This window comes from Pelobates fuscus, chromosome 3, assembly GCF_036172605.1.
Source record: "Pelobates fuscus isolate aPelFus1 chromosome 3, aPelFus1.pri, whole genome shotgun sequence".
Lineage (NCBI taxonomy): Eukaryota > Metazoa > Chordata > Amphibia > Anura > Pelobatidae > Pelobates > Pelobates fuscus.
In genome coordinates this window covers 106,925,980-106,947,401 of record NC_086319.1, presented here as the reverse complement: position 1 = coordinate 106,947,401, position 21,422 = coordinate 106,925,980, and the positions used below count along the sequence as shown (strand labels likewise).

The following is a 21,422-nucleotide window of genomic DNA, read 5'->3' as shown; positions in this document are numbered from 1 at the left end:
TGGGGGCACTCTCAGGGTACTAGTGTCAGGAAAACAGATTTGTTTTCCTGACACTATAGTGATCCTTTAAGATCTTCTACTGCCATCTTCCCTCTTCAAACATACCCAGCATAAAGCAGGGACGGCAGGATCCTACACACATACATGCACATGAACTGCCATTCAAATGTATTAAGAATTGTGTGCATGACAACTAATGGAAAATTGGTAAATGGCAACCAGATGCAGATGTCTATTCATGCAGATTGGAGAAAAAGAACCAGACTTTTAGGATTCTAATGAATTTAATAACAAAATCTCTCTAGGGGGCAACTTCTGTATCTCTTACAAAGACATCTTTTAACACTACTTTAAGTAAACAATCCTAATTCCTCATGCTCATTGGATACAATTAAACATTTTGTGAAGGCATGTTTGCAGGAAAGATAGCTTATGGTGACCCTTTGGCTTAAATTTTAGAATGTTCTAGCATTGACAAAAAAAAACAAAAAAAAAACAAAAAAAAACATTTTGGTTCTGAAGAACAGCTAGAAAAGACGCATTTGGAAAATATGCAATGTAATAACATAGCCAATATTTATTGTTAAGAAAGCAGAGGACTGTTCATAAACCCAGAAAGTCTGTTTTCGATTATGCTACAAACACCTTTTAAAGGCGCATTGGTTACTTTAACGATCATATGTACCTTCTGGGTACAAACAGGTTTGTGGAGCAAGAGACTAGTGCTGGTTCAGATTTGCAGAATCTCTCTGAATTTGAACTTCGCTTCCCAGAAGAAAGGTGACCAACAAGAAAGGCCTGAAAGTTCATCAAGATACAAGGCCAAGTTAGTCCAAAGTCTGCTATGGGGGTAAATGGATTAAGGATCCTTATTGAATAATTACTTTGGACTTTGAAAACTGTTGACTAGGTACCCACTTCTATAATGGTGTTCAACACTTCACAGTACTCACAATTTACAAACGGATTAAGGTGATAAGTGAAAACATTAGGATACAATCTGTATTAAACATCTCATACACCTATATTATCAGCAAACCCCAGGTTGCCACCAACAATTTTATCTTTAAGGAATGCAAATCTTTATTCCTTACACTCTAGTTGCTTACTTGTTAATAATAATAATAATAATAATAATAATAATAATAATAATAATAATAATAATTTAAAAAAAAAAAAAGTTACTTACCTGGCCTTTTGCTGCCGCTCCAATTGCTCTGTTCTTGGGGCCAAATGAAATGCATGCTCTGCAAGATAAACATTTCACATATCAGTGAAATTTAGCAAAATAGCCACTGAAAGGCATGGCAACAAGGTAAAATATTCATTTTGTCCAGACCTGTGAAAGCTGGGCAGCTGTAATCAATTTTAGCTATATGGCTCATAAATGTACCACTCACTGCCACTTTGTACAACTAAAACTGAAAAACCTGATCAGATAAGTTGTAGGGGTCAATTTAGGGAAGGAATGGAAACCGTTGCCATGTTAAAATGCACACTATTAGAAGATTTTGTTGTGTATTCGTGATCACCAACATCGTTTGGGACTACATGTCCAACAGTGTCTGCTAGTAGAGTATTAGGAGGCATACAGTTCATAAATAAACGCAGCGCCATTGTTAGTTATTTCTCTGTGTATTGCTCATCTTTTGGCAAAGGCTTCACATATCCACATATCCAGGACTCGTGTAAGGAAATTACTCCCACAATTTCAAGAGCAAACCTGTTCTCAAAACAGAGCCTCACTAACACGAGCCAGGATGTTCGCAATGCCACACCCAAGACTTTAATGCTAATTTATTGTAAGGTTGTGCTGTGAAATCTATTACAGAAGTAATTGATTTTCAATGTTCACAAGTAGATTTGGTATTAAGAGTCAAGTTTCCCTAATACATTCACACTTTTCACTCCAGTTTCACACGCACATTCAATCACATCTCTTTATGAACAGCAACCAATCAGACATTCCATACATATCGCTTGGACAGTCTAAAAAAAAACCTCACTAATTATTTCTAAGGATGTTTAAGGATACAATAGACCCAAGATTACACTGACAGACTCCAGACCTGTTACAGGTCATACGAAGGATTATATTAGCAACAGTGCTATATACAAACTCTAACAGACTATGTGCACCAGGGAAAGGATTACAAAATAAAAAGGATTAATAAGCACCATACAAACTTTCACAGGAGTAAAGTCTGCTGAAAGTTATGCTTTAATTAGTACAATAAAATTAAAGTATCTAAGACAAGGGGTCTATTTATAATATGTAATACCCTTCTTTGGAAAAAGCATGATTGATTTCATGATGTTGCTATGTAAATCAAACTAATTAATAAAGAAATCAAACACCTACGCAACAGGCCTAAAAATACCTATCTACACAGTAGGTATTATGTTTGGCACAGCAGCTGGTGGACATTTGCCGATGATGATTAGCTACCCAAAAGTTAGCCATTACTACTATAGAGTCTAAAAACAATAAAATGAAATGGTAATGCGATAAGTAATCTAGGTTTCCGTACAGTCTGATTCACAATAGAAGTGGTTGAACATTGCCAAATCATGTTATGTTATGAAAGTCACTTCCTTTAAAAGCCCAAAGAACAAACTGATTTCCATACTTAAAAACCAAGTCTAGGTTTTTGCAGAAAGCACTGAAAGGAACATTTCACTTTAAAAACACGTTATTTAGTAGATATACCCCTAATGAAAACATGCAAGATTTTTTGTTTGTAGTCTTTTCAAGTCCTTTTATTCCCGGCACAGACTAAAAGCCCACCAGTAGCTTTCCAGGCAGGATGCAAGGGTAAAATGAGCACGGAGGCGCTCTATAGAGCTGCCCTAATGGGGAAGATAGCCTCCCCGACTGCCAGCAATTATTTATAAAAGTGACAATAGAAATAAAATAGAAATCAGCACTGTTATAAACTGCACTTAAAATGAGCATATCCTGGCATGAGTGTGGAGTGTTCCTTTAAAGAAATAGTCTAAGCACTTTACCTTGAAACATTTTGCAAAACCCATGCTTACTAGAGTCCTCAGAAAGACAGTTCCCAGTGGAGGTAGAGTTAAAGGGTACTTTTAAACAAAAAAAAAAAAGGTCAGGGTGGTAGCAGTGTGTATGTGCAGCGTTTCTCTTGAAAAGCTGCACATACTAAGATATCTGCAGTTTTGTTCTGGACTGCCAAATGTCAATGCTGCCCCCCCAAAAAATAAAAAATGATATACAATATAAACATTTTATAAAAAATAAAAATGCAGGGACATTGTGTTGACAGCAGAACAGCCACATTAAGCTGTAGTTCTGGTGACTATAGTGTCCCTTTAAATGATAAATAAAATTGAATCTATACACTGTGCTATCAGACTTCCTAGCAAATGTACACTTTCTTTAAAACCTATAGCACCTTCTGGTCTCATTTTATTGAACACCCTATATGACAGGAGTGCAGAAGAACCCCTTCTACAGGTGGTTCAACTGCAGTTAAAGCTTCACTAGCAAACACATCCTCTGCTTGCTATAGAAGTATAGGAAAGAAGTGACAGATGTTGCTTCAATACGACACAGCTGCATTGGCAATGAAGACAGCATGTCAACATCATGGAAAAGAACAGTTTTGTTTGAAGAAGCATTCTCCAGCACAGACCATCATATTAGATAGAGGAGAGCAGGGCAACACAGAACAACCACCTATGTGCCAACATACAAAAAAAAATAAAAAATCACCATAGTTAAAAAGTACAATATTTAAAGCAGTGTGGCAATGAACCCATATATTTCCGCTGAGAAAAAGCAGGACTAATATACATTTTAACAATTCTCATGTCCAGAACAAATCACTGTTGTACTGAAGAATACTTGATTGTATCAACTATATTTTAAAGGGACACTATAGTCACCAGAACAACTTCAGCTTAATGTAGTTGTTCTGGTGAGTATAATAGCTACCTTCAGGCATTTTCATGCAAACACTGCCTTTTCAAAGTAAAGGCAGTGTTTACATTGCCCCTAGGGACACCTCCAAGTGGCCACTGGAGGGCCTTCCTGGCTCAGGGCTGCACAGTAAGCAGCCCTGCTGTTCAGCGTCCCAACTCTCTGCATGGATACGCTGAATTTTCCTCATATCTATGAGGAGGTGCTGATTGGCAAAAACAGTGTTTGGCCCAGCCCCCTTGCCTGATTTTAGCCAATCAAATCCTTTCCCCATATAAAAGCTTAGGTTTGGCTAAAAATTGGCATTTTTGATGATGTCACCAAGGGGGCGGGGCAGCGCCGACAGACCTGTAGAAACAGCTGAAAATAAGATGAGTGTTAACCCATTCTGAGGGTGGGTTTTCACTATAGGGTCAGGAATATGTTTGTGTTCCTGACCCTATAGTGATCCTTTAACCCCTTAAGGACTAAGATTCTGGAATAAAAGGGAATCACACGTCATGTGTTTAAGGGGTTAATGCAACATAGGAAGGAAAAAGGAATGTTGTCAGCATGACAGCACACTTTATTTTTATTTTTTTATTTATCAGTTTAGGCCGGATAGCTCTTTGTTCCCACCATATTTATATAATAATAAAAGAAAAAAAAAAAAAAACACACACCACACACCACACACTCCTTTGAGCACCTCCATACCATAACAGATCGGGTAGGGCCAACAGACCTGTGTGACGCTAAAATAAAGGTGGGTTTTCAACTTAAATAAGTGGTGCAAGAGGGGGCCAGAGGGCTTAACAGTGTTTTTAACAGGGATCGACCGATATTGATTTTTTAGAGCCGATACCGATATCCTGTGAACTTTCAGGCCGATAGCCGATATAATTTGACGATATTCTGTACATTTACCATTTTGGAAAATAAAAAACTATTTCTAAAGGTAAATGCACAAAATATACATGCCACGTGTAGTGGATGCAGTGTGTTTAGACAGGGGAGCTGTGTATGTGTGTGTAGTGGATGCAGTGTGTGTTTGTATATAATGCAGTGTGTGTTTGTATAGTGTGTGTGTAGATAATGCAGTGTGTGTGTAGATAATGCAGTGTGTGTGTAGATAATGCAGTGTGTGTGTAGATAATGCAGTGTGTGTGTAGATAATGCAGTGTGTGTGTAGATAATGCAGTGTGTGTGTAGATAATGCAGTGTGTGTGTAGATAATGCGTGTTTGTATAGTCTGTGTGTATATAATGCGTGTATATAATACAGTGTGTTTGTGTAGTGTGCATTATATATACACACACTATACAAACACACTGCATTATATATACACACACACTATACAAACACTGAATTATATACACAGTGTGTTTGTGTAGTGTATGTGTATAATAATAGTGTGTGTGAGGGGGCATTTTTTATTAAAAATGTTTTTTTTTATTTTTATATTAAATTATTATTATTTTTTTATATATTTAATTATTATTATTTATTTTTTGTTGTCCCCCCTCCCTGCTTGTTGCCTTGCCAGGGAGGGGGGATTATGCTAATCCCTGGTGGTCCAGTGGCATTGGCTTAGCTGGGGGAGGGGAGGGAAGTGGGGTGGGCAGCAAGCGTTTACTCACCTCCCAGCAGCTCCTCCAGCTCCCCAGTGTAAATCTCGCGAGACCCGCGGCCGTCAGAGCTGGCCGCGGGTCTCGCGAGATTTACACTGGGGAGCTGCTGGGAGGTGAGTAAATGCTTGCTGCCCGCCCCCCAGGACCGCCGGGCTTGTAATGAGCCTGGCGGTCCTGGGAGGTATTATCGGCAATATCGGTATCCCTATTGGCCGATACCGATATTGCCGAAAATACCGAATATCGGCCGATTATATCGGTAAAACCGATAATCGGTCGATCCCTAGTTTTTAACACCATAGGGTCAGGAATACACATTTATCATTTTAGGGTAAGATACACCTTTTAAAATTCCCCTTTTCCAGCATCCAGGAGCTACTTATCACTCCTGTTCCCGCGATGTCATGGAGGTGGTATACGATGGTCCAATATAATGCTGGTCAAGGAGGAGAATTTGAGGACCTGATGTACATGCACAGCACATACCAAGCGCCCACTCAAGCTTCCTCATAGAAAGACAGTTTTATTCTGTCAGTGCTCAGAAATTTTCAGGAAGGTGGTGCAAGTGACATGCAGGGATGTGTGATTAGGGCTGCATAAACAAATGGCAGAGAATGGATCAGTGAGACTGCAGGGACATGATCTATACACCAAAACTGCTTCATTAAGATAAAGGTGTTTTGGTGACTATGGTGTCCTTTTAAGCTAAAAATAGTGTTGGGTCTACAGTATCCCTTTAAGGAAGGATCCATTACAGTTAAACTTATGCATCCGCAATTTATCAAATCCATCAAAAGGATTCCACAGAAGTTCAAACAACATGGACAGGAGAACTAAATAGTGGAACTGTATACTGAGATTCAAAACAAGAAAATTATAAATATACATAAAATGCAAGTAAAACATATTAACCCCTTAAGGACACATGACGTGTGTGACACGTCATGATTCCCTTTTATTCCAGAAGTTTGGTCCTTAAGGGGTTAAAGGGACACTCCCCTCCCACTCCCATTGAAAACATGTGCACAAGAATCATGTTTTTTTCCCCCCATTGGGATTGTATTTAAAAACAGCAAAACAGCTTGTAAATTGTGCACATCTCGTGTGAAGCTTTTGCAAGCCATCCCCTTCTATCCCAGTCCAAGCTTTTTGTGGCTGTCCAATCACAGACTTCCAAAAGCAGCACAATGCAAATCTTTTGCAAGACGTGCTCTGAGGAATGGTCTGCCTCTTGAGTTTAGCTTCATTAAGCTAAACAACAAGGAAGTATCAGCATCAGTTGTCCGATGAAAAGCTAGGAAAGTGTAGCAAGGTCAATTAATAGAAGAGTCAACTTCTATTGAAAATTGCACTTTTTGTAAAATGAAAACGAAGATACACCCTTCACAAAGCTCTTTAGCGGTCTGGAGTACACCATTAAAGATATAAAATATGGAAAGTAAAAAACTGAAAGACAAATAAGCTACAGTAGTGCTTTAAATAGGAAATTTTAAGTACCTTCACCACTAAAGCTCACTGCAGCGGTTAAAAGAATACCATTAGACACCATTGCCACAGTATCTGTGAAACCATTTGGGCCAATATATACTACTTGATTTAGATTACAATGCTGTAGGATCACAAATTGCTGCTGCTCAGCAGTGTTTTATGGCACACAAAGCAGTCACCGTAAAAGTATGCAAACATGTACAGAGGCACAGTGTGTTCCTCAATCATAAAATAAAAAAAGCACTCACACAAGCCCAAAACACTACAGATATGAACTCATCATTCACTAACTCCAAAACTTCATACAAAATTAGAAATGAACTATCATTAACTCACAGTGCCAACTGTTGTACAATATTCAATAAAAAAAAATACACACCTTAGGGAGATGATGTATCTGGAAACAGACAAGTATTTGTTGTTTTTCTAGTATGTCTTTTCAGTTTAAAATTTAATAGAAAAAACTCAGATGTAGTTTTTTTCTAAAAGGGACATTAAGCAGCAGAACCACTACAGCTTAAAAGACCACTAAACTAATTTTCCTGGCACTATAATATTAATAGGTCCCCCCACCCTCCGGGCTCTAGGGGGAGGAAGTGGTTAAATCACTTACCTTTCTCCAGCCCCGGGATCCCTCGGCGCTGGGGGCTCTCCTCTTCCTTCGGCTGAATGCGCATGCGCGACAAGTGCCGCACGCGCAGTCAGTCCATAGGAAAGCATTCTCAATGCTTTCCTATGAACGCTGGCGTCTTCTCACTGTGAAAATCTGAGTGAGAAGCGCGGAAGCAGGCTGGATTAACCCATATGTAAACATAGCAGTTTCTCTGAAACTGCTATGTTTACAGCTGCAGGGTTAACCCTAGACGGACTCATTGAGCTGAAGTGGTCTGGGTGCCTACAGTGGTCCTTTAATATGGAGGTATGCTTACATTGCTTCACACGTCCCCACCCACCAGTTGTCACTCAAACACTAGAGGAGCTTCCCGGTCTGGTATTGCAATCCTTGCAGGACAGACATTCAGCGCATTCACGCTCTGTATGGAAAAGCTGAAAGCTCCCAATAGAGAAATAATGAGTCCGTTCAGCATTATAAGGCTATGCATATTGGCAGTGTAGGGACTGTCACAAATGTGGGGAAGCATTGAATTGCCAAGATAGTCAGGGAAGGAGCATTGGACATGCTGAGACTGAACCAACATGGGACTAAAGGCAAGAAGATCTTAAAGGGAATCTCCAGTGCCAGGAAAACAATCCGTTTTCCTGGCACAGCAGGTCCCCTCTCCCTCCCACACACCAATCCCCGGTTGCTGAAGGGGTGAAAACCCCTTCAGTGACTTACCAGAGGCAGTCACTGCTTCACGACGCTGCTTCTTCCTCCGCGCCACTCCTCCCTCTGATTGCGTCGGCCGGTGGGCGAGACTGATCCCGCCCACCGGCCAGGGAGACCTAATGCGCATGCGCAGCAATGCCGTGCATGCGCATTAGCTCTCCCCATAGGAAAGCATTGAAAATGCATTTCAATGCTTTCCAATGGGGAAATGAGCGACGCTGGAGGTCCTCACACAGCGTGAGGACGTCCAGCGATGCTCTAGCACAGGTTTCATGTGCTAGAAACCAGGAAGTGCCCTCTAGTGGCGGTCTAGTAGACCGCCACTAGAGGTGGTGTTAACCCTGCAAGGTAATTATTGCAGTTTATAAAAAAAACTGCAATAATTACACTTGCAGGGTTAAGAGTAGTGGGAGTTGGCACCCAGACCACTTCAATGGGCAGAAGTGGTCTGGGTGCCTGGAGTGTCCCTTTAATAGTGGAGAAAGTGCCAATGTTACAATTGTGTGTTTGTACTCCTAAAGGAAGAGAGTGTTTCTTTTAACCCCTTAAGGACACATGACGTGTCTGACACGTCATGATTCCCTTTTATTCCATAAGTTTGGTCCTTAAGGGGTTAAGGACCAAACTTCTGGAATAAAAGGGAATCATGACTTGTCACGTTTCCTTAAGGGGTTAAACAAAACAAATATCCTTGTTTTTGTTTTGATTAAAATTTCTCATAGAAGAAGCATTGTAGACACGCCACATACACAGCTTTCAGTATGATAAACTCATCCAATACTCAATTAACACGCAGTGTCTGCATTCTTTGCATGCTGATGCGAGACATCCAATAGATTTGATAATTGAAGCTATTTTAGCCTGGCACTTGTAGTTCATTAGATAGTGACTAGAGGCGTGAGGATTGCACAAATTAAATAGTACATTTCTCAGAATCGGCAACTATGACAGAGCGGCAGACTTATCTATGCCCCAAACAAGTACTTTATTAAAATGAGGAGATTTGGTGCCTAACCCCTTAAGGACACATGACATGTGTGACATGTCATGATTCCCTTTTATTCCAGAAGTTTGGTCCTTAAGAGGTTAAACTTCCTTTAAAAAGAACATAGCTCTAGTGGTTAGTTGGGATGTGCCTTTACCATTTGTAGGTGTAATAACATTAGAAAAGACTTTAAGGTTATTTGGTTAAAGAGGACTTTGTACCCAAGATTAAAGGAACCCTCCAAGCACCATATACACTAGTTTTGCAGTGGTTATGGTGCCATGAGTACCAAACCATTGTAAGAGTCAAACCATTAAAGGATGGTTTGACATCTTACCTGAGGTCCACTGGGTGCTGCTAACCACCAGAAGTTTCTAAGTGGGAACTCCCATCATCTCTCTTAAACAATGCAGGGTTTAGTTCATTGGTTGAGAGTGGCAGCAAACACTCTCAGTCAATGAGCCCAGTACAATTTAATCTCCCAGCTTGTCAAATGAGAGCAGTTGTGTCTTGGGTAACACCCCACCTGGTTTCTCACGATAGAAAAAATCAAATCAGAATAAAGAAGTTCACTTCTTTATTAGTCCAAATATCTGTATGACATGGGCAGTAGAAGAAGAAGCTGTGAGCATTGCCTTCTTTGGTGATTCAAAAAGATCAAAATCCGACTGCATGAGCAGTTGCCATCAAATATTTTGGACAGATAATGAGGATGTAAAGGTTACTCAAAATCTCAGTACATTATACCAAATATGCTGGGCTTAGTGTGCCTGAAAAATCACACAGTTTTGGTTAAAAATCACAGGAACCTTACTCAAAGCCTCCTAGCAGAAAAACCTCTAATGTAAAATTGTTATTAGTTATGGAGCCTCAAGTGCATTTTAACATAACACTCCAAGTACTATAACCACTTCAGCATTTTATAGTTATGTCACTATAAGTAACATGTCCTCATCCAAGTAATAAGAGAAATTACCTGGGGTGTGCAAAAAACATTGCTCTCCATCACAACTTCTTATGTAGAATCATATGAGCCAAGTTCAATGCTACAGAGCTGTAGTGGTTATCACACGAACTGTTTCTTTAAAGAAAGTGTAAATCTCTGGAATTATCCAGTTTAGTGAATATACATATATGTTAGGCGATTGCCAAAAAATGGGATGGAACCATATGAGCAATTTTACAGAGAAAGAAACACACACACACACAAACGAATGCAATAAAGTAGGATTGTAAAGATGTGCTCTCCCTGTGCTTATAGAATATTTCTATTTACAATTTTATATTTTGATACTAAAGTACAGTAGTAATGGCATTTGGGTTGCTTGATCCATCATGTTTTGCTGGACATTTAACTTCATGCTGTTGTGTAACACAATAGAAGTGCTGCCATGTAATATGAAGAACTTATATGGTGTGGATGGAAACTAATTTACGGAGCAAACTAAGAATTATGACCACAATAGCTCATTATATGGGTTTTCTAGTACAAAGAGTCTTTGGGTGCCATCACATCAGTTTGCTTCACACCGTTTTCAAGCAGCTTGACATAAAGTAGGGTCTCCTCGACCCATCTGCAACGGCTTATGCTTTACCAACTATCATGCAGAGATATAGGCCGACTGCACACTAGATTTCTAGCTCAGGTAAGTGTTGTCCCTCACTATTGGTTCACACTTGTGCGTTGGCTGACCTGCTGTAGAAGGTCTGATTTCTAGGGGTCAAGAGAGCTTCGTTAATATTAAATCAGCATTAAAATAAGTCAAAATATTAAGTTAATTGTACTGGTTATGGTGCTTTGACAAGGAGCTCTCCAATAGGTTTCCTTTATTGATTTTCCTCTTGCAGTATATAAATGCTGAAAAGCACACTTTCCTCTGCCCACCAGTCCAGCTCACAATACCCGCTGTTCCTGTGCGTCCAACTCGTCTTGCTGCAATGTATGTCTGTTAGTCCACCTATTGTACAGCGCTACAGAATGTGCTGGCGCTTTATAAATAATAATTTGATAGTGGCACTTAACCCCACTCTGTTCTTTTGCGTCCAACTCGTCTGATTACAAATACATGTCTGTTAGTCCACCTATTGTACAGCGCTGCAGAATTTGTTGGCGCTTTATAAATAATACTGTAATAATAATACTGTAATAATAATAACATTTAGTAGAAAAGCCACAATAAAGTGTCTGCATGTGCCAGTCTGGCTAAGGGACACGGCGTATTAACATTATTATATAAAGCTGCTATGGATGCTCAGCCAGGCAGGGCCTCTATATACCATGTGTGGCCCAGCTCGGGTGGATGTAGAACTCCCATAATGCTTTGCTCCCCCCGTGATATCGCTCTTCCTCCGGCTGAGTGATGGCCGGAGAGCCGGGCTGCGCACGCTGATGGCAGGCCGGAGAGCCGGGCTGTGCACGCTGAGGGCGTGTGTGTGTGTGTGAGGCGATGGCTGACAGCAAGCATGGCGGCGCCGGTGCGCGATACTCACGGAGTGCTGCGGTCGCTGTACTCATTGGCCACCGTCTCGATGCCTCCGGCCCGGGCCACGGCGACGTAGCAGCTCTGGAAGCCCAAGTCAAAACCCACTACCGACATGGCTGCGGCGGGCGGGGGGGCGGAGTGAGCGAGCGAGGCGGAGGGACACTGAAAGCGAGCGAGGCGGCCGCACGACGCTCCACCGTGCGGGGATGAATGGAGCTGGGGGTGAGATCTCGAAAGTTCTCGCTGTCAGAGGAGGAGTAAAAGGAGGGAAGAAGCAAGCTGCCGGCCGGCGTCGCGAGATCTTGAGACGTCATGCTCTCGTCCCCGCTCTGGCCAATCGGGTGAACCCTGCGCCTCTCCCGGACCAATGAGCGGCTCGGGGCCCCGCGACGTCATCGGCGGTGTCTGGGTGACTAAGCTTGCCCGCCTTAACGCTTCATTTTTTTTTCTTCCAAGGGTAGGGGGCGGGGCGGGGCGTCCGCCGTGGGGTTCAGTGCGTCACGCGCACGGTGATGCAGTTGCTAAGGTTACTTCCAGGGAATGGGAGGGCTCCCCTGGGCCATGACGTCATGGTCCCATTAATAAGCTATGGTGCAATAGTGGGGTCTTTTCAGGGGGCCCAAAGTAACCAAACTAGATTTGGGAGCGCGTAGATTTTGAGAATCCGCCATTTGTCTGTTTTGACCTTAATTTAGCCATTTTTTTTTTTTTTTTTATTACTGGTATTGATAAAGCGCCAACATATTCCGCAGCGCTGTACAATTTGGGAAAAGACAGTACAATATAAACAGACCTATACAAAAGGTAGGGGGCCGTGAGCTCCTGACATTTCTCATGGAACTGGATAACCCTGGCCCATATTTACTAAGGTGCCAATTGTTGGGGATGCAAAGTGAATTTGGAGTTTCAGGTTAAAGTAGCGCAAGTGAAAACCCAGTTGTGGTTGGAGAATTTGCCAGCTATTTTAGCCTAAAACTTAAAATTAATGTGTGGATTTGTATTTCCCTATAAACAAATGAATGCCAATATGCCCAATGTACACAAAAAAAGATCATCTGGAAAAATTCTCTGACACAGCTGGAGTAACAACTTGGCTACTTAGACTGAATTTTAATATTCGCTAAAGATTTTAAAGAATTTTTGGGAAATCAAATTGAATTTCAGATTTAAGGTAACTGAACTGGAAGCATTGCTGACTTCGTCTATTTTGGTTTTAATTGTACAGTAAAAAGAATGAAGCGCTTATGTATTATGGAGATTGTATAATTATTCACCTTTGGGAAATTGAGGGGTGTTCCCTTGAATGCCAGAAAAAAATGCGTTGATATCTATAAAAGATAATCTGACATAGTATAGACTGTATATAATTTTACATAGATTAATACAATAATATTTAAACTCACAAACAGAGAGCTATAGACCCAGCTCTGGTGTGTATCACTTCTGGGTCCGTTAAGGAACAACATTTCTTGTCCTGCAGGGGGGAATGGAAGCACAAACGATTGCGCAATATTGCTGATACTGTTCTTAATATATAAAGCAGATTCCCAAGTTAGTACTTACAATATCTGGAGTCAGTATTAATGACTCAATTCCACAGCGTTGTGCAGGTTTGGGACTGCACTCCCATCTGTTAAAATGAATTCTGGAACCAGGATAAATTGGTAAAATAAAAGCTAAGTTTATTATAATAAAGTATAAAATAAATTTAAAAAGGCAACAGTGTCCTTTTAAAAATGGAACAATGTCCTCTAGAGGACAGCTCTCTGTGAGTTTAAATATTATTGTATTAATCTCTGTAAAATTATATACAGTCTATACTATGTCAGATTATCTTTTATAGATACCAACGCATTTTTTTCTGGCATTCAAGGGAACACCCCTCAATTTCCCAAAGGTGAATAATTATACAATCTCCATAATACATTCTTTTTACTGTACAATTTTTCGTTTGTGATTTTAGAAGGTATCGCAGCTGGTTTTTAAATATCTATATGTATTGACAAATTAGAGAAGTGGTAAATAAGCGCTGGTCCTTACTCCATTTTCTTGTTTTTTATTTTGGTTTTAAGTTTGAAATTCACGTTGACAGTTCTCACTTTAGTGAAAAATTCTGTAAAATTTCAGTTTGTTACAGTCCAAAGTTTACTGAATAATATCACTTTAATGAATAACTAACTTAACTATCAGGGCACGTGTCATTTTTATTACTTTAATGTCAGGAATACCTTTTTTTGACAGAGCTTGTTAATGCAAGGAAATTCCTTTTAACAGTGGTGGTAAGGTTAAAGTTTGTGTGGTATATATAAATGGTCAGATAAGATGGGCCACATGACTTTATATGCTGTTCGTTTTCAACATGTAGTGGCTCAAAAAGACATGATGTAAACATTCCACTGGTCCCTGTGATAATTGCCTTACTTTTATTACTTTGTACAATTTTTTTTTTTTTTTTTTTAAATTCTTTATTTATTCCAGTGCAAGACATCACAAGCAGATTACATACATCAACTGTGCGATCAGCGCAAACAAGTATATATACTGAGAATAAAGCACTTTACTTTTACAAGACAAGGTAGTAGATAAGGTCTGTTAACAGGGATCGCCAAGTATCAGCAGGTTTCCACCCTCCTGAGTAAACAGCTGTCCATAGGAAGCTTGGACATCCTGCCTGGGGTTTTTTCCATATATAAAACATGAAACTGACATTAAACATTAAGGAAAGATCGCGTTCATAAGGTCAAAATAATAATATTACACCATTTTGCCGTATGAAAAGCATAACGTTTCCCCGCAACATTTCGGTGTTCCCTATGTATAGTCCGCATATGCGATCTTGACCAAAAAATAAAAATAAAAAATAAAAATAAAAATTAAAGGTAAAGAAGAAAGGAAAAGTGTAAGAGGTGCCTTGGAGATCCGAGGACTTAGAGAAGGAGGACATAAGGGTAGGGAGTTAGGGGGGGGGGGGGTAGGCCGAGGGAAAGTGCCCAGGAGATAGGTGTCTGAAAATGTATCCCTATTGTGTCCCCGCTGTCTCTCGCTGGAGGCCACAGGAGCGTTCCCTGTGTCCAAATCAAAATACAGCATCCTGCCGCCCTCCTTGTACTTCCTCCCACAAGCTAGTGGGGTCCTTATGTCACCCGACCCAACTCAAGCGTTTGCTGTGCTATTGATCCAGGGGTCCCATATTTTATCAAATTTCTTCTGAGTCCCCCTGACCTGAGCCGTCAGCTTATCCATCAGAAAAGTATCTCTGATTTTCTGCTTGACCATCTCAATAGTAGGTGATCTCCTCTGCAGCGACACCTGCGCCAGTGCTCTCCTAGCAGCTAGGTTTATTTTATGAACAAGAGCTTGTTCCGCTCTCGTCCAGCCATCCATGGATCTTGACAGCAGGTACACCCATGGGTCTAACTTCACCTCTCTTCCCCATACTTCTCGCTGCAAAGCCGCAATCCTTTTCCAATAGGCTTGTGCCTCCGCGCAGTCCCACCACATCTGCATATAGGTGCCCCTAATACTGCAGCCCCTCCAGCATAGGTCCGTCGGGTTTACACCCATACGGCACAGTTTCACTGGGGTGGTGTACCACCGAAACATTATCTTGTAAGATTGTTCCTGCACAGAGACACATACCGAGGACTTTGCGTCCGTTTCCCAAATATCCTGCCATTCTACTCCCTCCAATGTCTCCTTAAGGTCTGCCTCCCACTGGTCCGTATATCCAAGATCCCCCCATTCCAGAGTACGCAAGCTTAAATGAGAGTACAAACAAGATATGATGCCGGTCGGGAACTGTTCCCCTTTGCACATCTTTTCAAAAAAAGTCAACGGGGCCAGCGCCGCCGGAGGGGGGGTCACCACGAGAGGTACAACAGACAGGAGGCGGGAGAAGCTCCCCAACAACAGGAGGAAAAATTGATATACAACCTCTCAGGTAGGCCCCTAACATTACAGGAAGAAAAAGTGTTAAACAAAGGCTTATCTTTTGTTCCCACTCCAACCCCATATTGGTATGAGTATGATGTGGCCATTTATAAATTCTTGAGACAACTTAAATTGAAAGCTCATTTTTTTGTCGCAGATGCTGAGAGAGACACACAGAGCCAAACGGGAAATACAGACACACTAATGGAGACAACACGACGGACGCTCTCTTCCATGGAACAATCCATCTCACTGGACACAGGTCTGAAGCCTAAAAGCACTTTTACTCCGTACATGTTCAATCAGTCTATTGACATATACTCTAATCTAGTGAAGAAAGATGTTAAGCAATTGAGGAAGAAAAGACAAAGGAAGGGTAGATTTTGCCAACAGAAACCTAACTTCACTAGGAAGGAATGGCTAATACTCAATTCTCTGAAAGATGACAATTCAATAGTCATTAAGCCCGCAGACAAGGGTGGGGCACTGGTGATTATGGACAGGGACTATTATGTTAGAGAAATCCGATCACAACTTCATGACATAACAAGTTATCAACAAATAGAAGGGAATCCCATCCAACGGTTACAGCTCACCTTAAGCACACTGAATAAGGATGCGCTGGAGAAGGGCATAATCTCAGAGGGAGAGTATAGATACATGGATAAGAAATTTCCCACCGTTCCGGTTTTCTATACTCTCCCTAAGATTCATAAAAACCCAGAAGCCCCACCAGGAAGGCCCATAGTCAGCGGAACAAATTCGGTATTGCAACCACCAGCAATGATCCTTGATAAGTACCTAATTAAATATGTACCCCAACAGAAATCATACATCAAAGACACAAATGAATTCCTCAAATTGATAGATAATCTGATGATTGAGGCACACACAGAGGTTTGGCTTGTCACGTTAGATGTCCAGTCATTATACACATCGATCACCCACACTGAAGGTATAGCAGCAATAGAATGGACATTGGACCAGGATGATACATTAACATTACACCCGGACACAAAAAGATATATTTTGGATTTACTACAATTTGTCCTAACGGAAAACTACTTCCTATTTGAAGATAGTTATTATAGACAAATCAAAGGGACCGCCATGGGTTCAAATGTAGCCCCAACCTATGCGAATATGTACATGAACAGATTGGAGGAACTATATATTTACACCACTCCATTATTTGAGAATTGCATAACATGGAAGAGATTTATAGACGATGTTTTTGTCTGTTGGGGCGGGACAAAGACACAATTAGATACATTTTTCCATACTCTGAACATGTTAGATCCCAATATTAAATTTACAATAACGTGTGACATAGAGTCGGTACCATTTCTGGATACCCGTGTTCATCTACTCAATAATAAGTTATATACCAACATTTACACAAAACCTACTGATAGGAATAATCTCCTTGAATATTCAAGCTATCATCCACGCCATCTCAAAGAAGGCTTACCATATAGCCAACTCCTAAGGGTCAGGAGAATTATCTCACAAGATAATCAAGTGGAACCAGGACTGGATCTGATCTGCAAAAAATTCATGGATAGAGGTTATCCATCAGAGGTAGTCAGCAAACATAAGGAAAGAGTTCAACTTATGGATAGGAACATCATACTTAATCCTACCAGAACAACAGAGAAAATTGAGAGAATACCCTTCATATCCCCATACACCCCTCACAGTAAGGATATTAAAAATATTATCCTTAAACATTGGAACATCTTTGAGGGTGACACTAATCTCCCTACTGAATTTACAAATCCCCCACTGTTCTCCTATTGTAGGGCACAGAATTTGAAAGATAGATTGGTACGTTCCGACATTGGGAGCGGCAAGAAACAACGGAGATTCTTCTCTGAACCAAAAAAAGGCACTTTCCCATGTCTCAATTGTAGACACTGCAATAGCATTATAAGGGGTGAATACTTCGCACACCCTTTATCAGGGAAACAATTCAAGATCTTAGATTATTTCACATGTAACTCTGATTATGTGGTGTACATATTGAAGTGTCCTTGCGGTCTTCTTTATGTTGGAGAAACTACAAGACCGATCAAAGACCGTATTGGTGAACATAAGAGGGACATTAGGGCCGCTATACAAAAGGGAACAGATGCTAAACCAGTGCCTAGACATTTTATTCAACACGGTCACAGCGTAAATCAATTACGCTTTCAAGTGATCGATACTGTCAAGCCCCTACGGAGAGGTGGGGATAGACAGAAGGCACTTTTGTGCAAGGAGACGAAGTGGATTAGTGTCTTGGACACATTATATCCACAGGGTTTGAATGAGGATTATGATTTGAAACATTTTTTATAATACAGGGTAACATTGTTTAAACTTATATACTCTGTACTCAGATCCAAGTAACTGTCATAACATTATGATTTTATCTTTATCAGATTTTGACCATGATTGGTCCGCCTGGTCCCCTATCTCCACCTCTGGCTCTCATAAAATTAACCTATGTTGGTCCGCAACCCGAATAGTTATTACGGGGTTCTCATTTGGGATGGCCATGGATATACTTCATGGGTACACCACTGGTGAGTACATCTCTATTTGTTAAACAGTCGGAGTATTTATCTCTGAGGAGCCATTGCAGTGTCTTAACACTTTATGTACCAATTCGGTGACATACTTTTACTACAGGCTTACAAAGGCTCCTCTGAGTTACACAGATGGGCCACAACAGAGAAATTACATTGATATGGTTCTTTAAAAAACAGAGGATTTAATAAAGTGACTGTGTCCCTTTAAAAATGATATGGAGTGGGTGTCGACCATATCACTTTACAATAATAACAACGACCTATGTTCCTTACAGCATAATCTTTCCCCCTTTTTGGTCATTAACCATACATAATTGTAAATATATAACAGATTAGTATTTTTATTTTAAGTTGTTTCCAACTTTAAACACATTTAAGGTTCTTTTGGATAGTTGGGAATGGTTTTGTGAGTTTTGTAGATATGTAAATATGTTAATAAAGTTATCTTGAGATTTTCGCTCTGTGGAGCACATTCATGTCGATTAGAGTGTGACGTCATCATAGCGCGACCCGCGAGAAAGGGCGGGCGCGCAATAGAGATATAAGCAGCTTCTCACACTCATTCCCGACAGGGCCATTGAAGGGATCATTGGATTCCGAGCGCGCAGCCCGTTATAGCACCCCACCGCCTGCTACAGCATTTCATCAAAGATAAAGAGACCCTCTACAAACAACGAGCAAGCAAGGAAGGAGCCTGGAGGACGCATTGCACAAAGGAGGACTGACTACATGTTCCTCTATCCTGACACAGACCGGAGATAATCCCTTGGACGCAGACACAAACAACAAATGATACAGGGAATCCTCTGGCCTCCAACTGTGGTGAGATCTAACCATTTAACACTTGGAGTAATAACTACTTATAATCATCAGTGTATACACATTTGGACTGTAAATACTTTTTTCATTTTTTCTAATTTTTTCTTATTTTTTCTGCTTTTTACTGTTTTATTCTTTTGGACATTCTCTTTGTTTTTTCACATATATTTTTTCTATAGTACTGATGAATTTTTTCTATATTACTGATGAATTTTTTCTGTACAGTGTATATAAGAGATAGAGGGCTCTCTATCATATAGTGCCTCTGTGCACTTTACTTGATTATCTATTGCGGTTTATATTGGGGGCTTTCTGTATATATTAATTATTGTTTAGGTGCATTGGTAGGATTGTAGATATATTTTGTTAGTCATTAAGTATACCTTTATGATATTCTATTCGCTTTGATTATTTAAATAAAACTATTTTTGCAAGAATTAGCTTCTAAGCAGTATTTATACAGAGTGCGGTATCCTTTTTTGTTGCAGCGCCGCCGTTTTGACCAGGGGATCTCTGACAAAATCCCGAAGCTGGAGATACCGAAAATAGTCAAAGGGGCGCAGCGGAGCTCTGCTTCGCAGCACATCGAATGTAATAAAAGAGCCATTTTCGAATAACTCACATAACCTTTGCATCCCTGCGTTCTCTATACCCTTGAAATCTCGGGGATACAATCCCGGCGAAAAAGCCTTGTTCCTCAGGAAGGGGGTCATGGGCGATAAGGTAGAGGTCAAGCCATATTTGACGGCGGCAGTGTCCCAAATCTTAAGTGAGCTGTGTATCGCCGGGCACACCACTTGATCAGTCGGTCTATGTTCTTTAGGGGTCCACATAAGGAATTGAGGCATGTCCTGTCCCATCAGAGAGGATTCCAAGTCCACCCACCTCCTTTCCCCTGGGGGCGAGTGTCACAGAGCTATTTGAGCCAACTGGGCCGCTGTGTAATAATAGTAAAGGTTCGGAAGGCCAAGGCCTCCCCTGTCCTTCGCTCTATACAGGACATTGCGAGAGACTCTATGGCGTCTGTTTTGCCAAACAAACTTGCCTATGGCCTGTTGAAGCGGCCCCAAGTTAGATTTTGTCACGTGGACCGGAAGAGCCTGGAACAAGAAAAGTATCCTAGGTAGCACATTCATTTTCACTGAGTGTATTCTTCCGATCCACGAGATCGGCTTATCAATCCAACTTTCCATATCACTGATCAGCCGCCGAATCAGCAGAATATAATTTTGCTGGTACAGGAGAGAGGGGTCCGCCGTTAACCACACGCCTAAGTATTTGATCTGATGTCTCTCCATTCGAATATGGTAGGTCTCCGCTATAAACGAAGCCTCAGCTTCCGACATGCCCAGAGGAATCGCACTCGATTTCCCTAGATTGACTTTATAGCCAGCAACTTCGCCGTATATCGTGAGAATCTCTGTAAGAGCCGCCATAGAAGCCTTCGGGTCAGTGAGTGTCAGCAGTACATCATCCGCGAAACCCGAGACCACATAATTCGTACCCCCTACCATAACCCCCTTGATACCCGGAGCCTCCCGTATCGCGTGCAGGAGGGGTTCCAGCGATAGGACAAACAACAGCGGTGAAAGTGGGCACCCCTGTCTCGTGCTGTTGCCCAAGCTAAACGGGGCGATTCGCGCTCCCGAGATCTGTATCTGCGCCTTAACATTGGAATACATAGCCCGAACAGCCGTTACAAATCTGGCCGGCAAGCCGAAGTGATGTAAGACTTCGAATAGGTAATCCCACTTGACCCTATCGAACGCCTTTTCAGCGTCTAGTGACAACATCAGTGTCGGTGTGCCCCTTGCAACCTGTCTCCCTATAAGGTCAATATTTCGCCTCGTGTTTTCAAAAAGCTGCCGACCTGGAATGAAGCCAACCTGGTCCGGATGTATCAGCCCCGTAAGGAGCGGGTTTAACCTGCCTGCCATAACTTTAGCTAAGATCTTAGAGTCGTGGTTAATTAGAGATATCGGGCGAAAACTCTCCGGGATCGAGTCATTCTTTCCCGGTTTAGGCAACAGAACTATATTTGCTAAAGACATCTCTCTATCCGGCGTCCCCCCATCCATCAATTCGTTAAGCCAGGGTTCCAGGTGGGGCAGGAGCTCCTCACGGAAAGTTTTATAGTAGCTCCCATCAAAACCGTCAGGTCCCGGCGCTTTATTGCTTTTCAAGGCGGAAATTGCCACATTAATTTCATCAGCTGTAATAGGGTTTTCTAAGGCTGCCGAGGCGCCCATATCCAGCTTTGG

General features: G+C 41.3%; 1 protein-coding gene across 1 annotated transcript in view; it reads right to left on the bottom strand.

The window, feature by feature from the left end:
* Window positions 1-12,121, bottom strand: part of HSPA4 (heat shock protein family A (Hsp70) member 4) — a 38,108-nt gene extending 25,987 nt beyond the window's left edge. Inside the window, exons 1-2 of the mRNA XM_063447398.1 lie at window positions 11,847-12,121; window positions 1,190-1,247 (exon numbers count right to left, since the gene is read on the bottom strand). Coding sequence (XP_063303468.1) covers window positions 1,190-1,247; window positions 11,847-11,953 — 165 coding nt within the window. The 5' untranslated portion in view covers window positions 11,954-12,121. The remainder of the gene's footprint in view (window positions 1-1,189; window positions 1,248-11,846) is intronic.
* Between the last annotated feature and the right edge of the window lie 9,301 nt (window positions 12,122-21,422).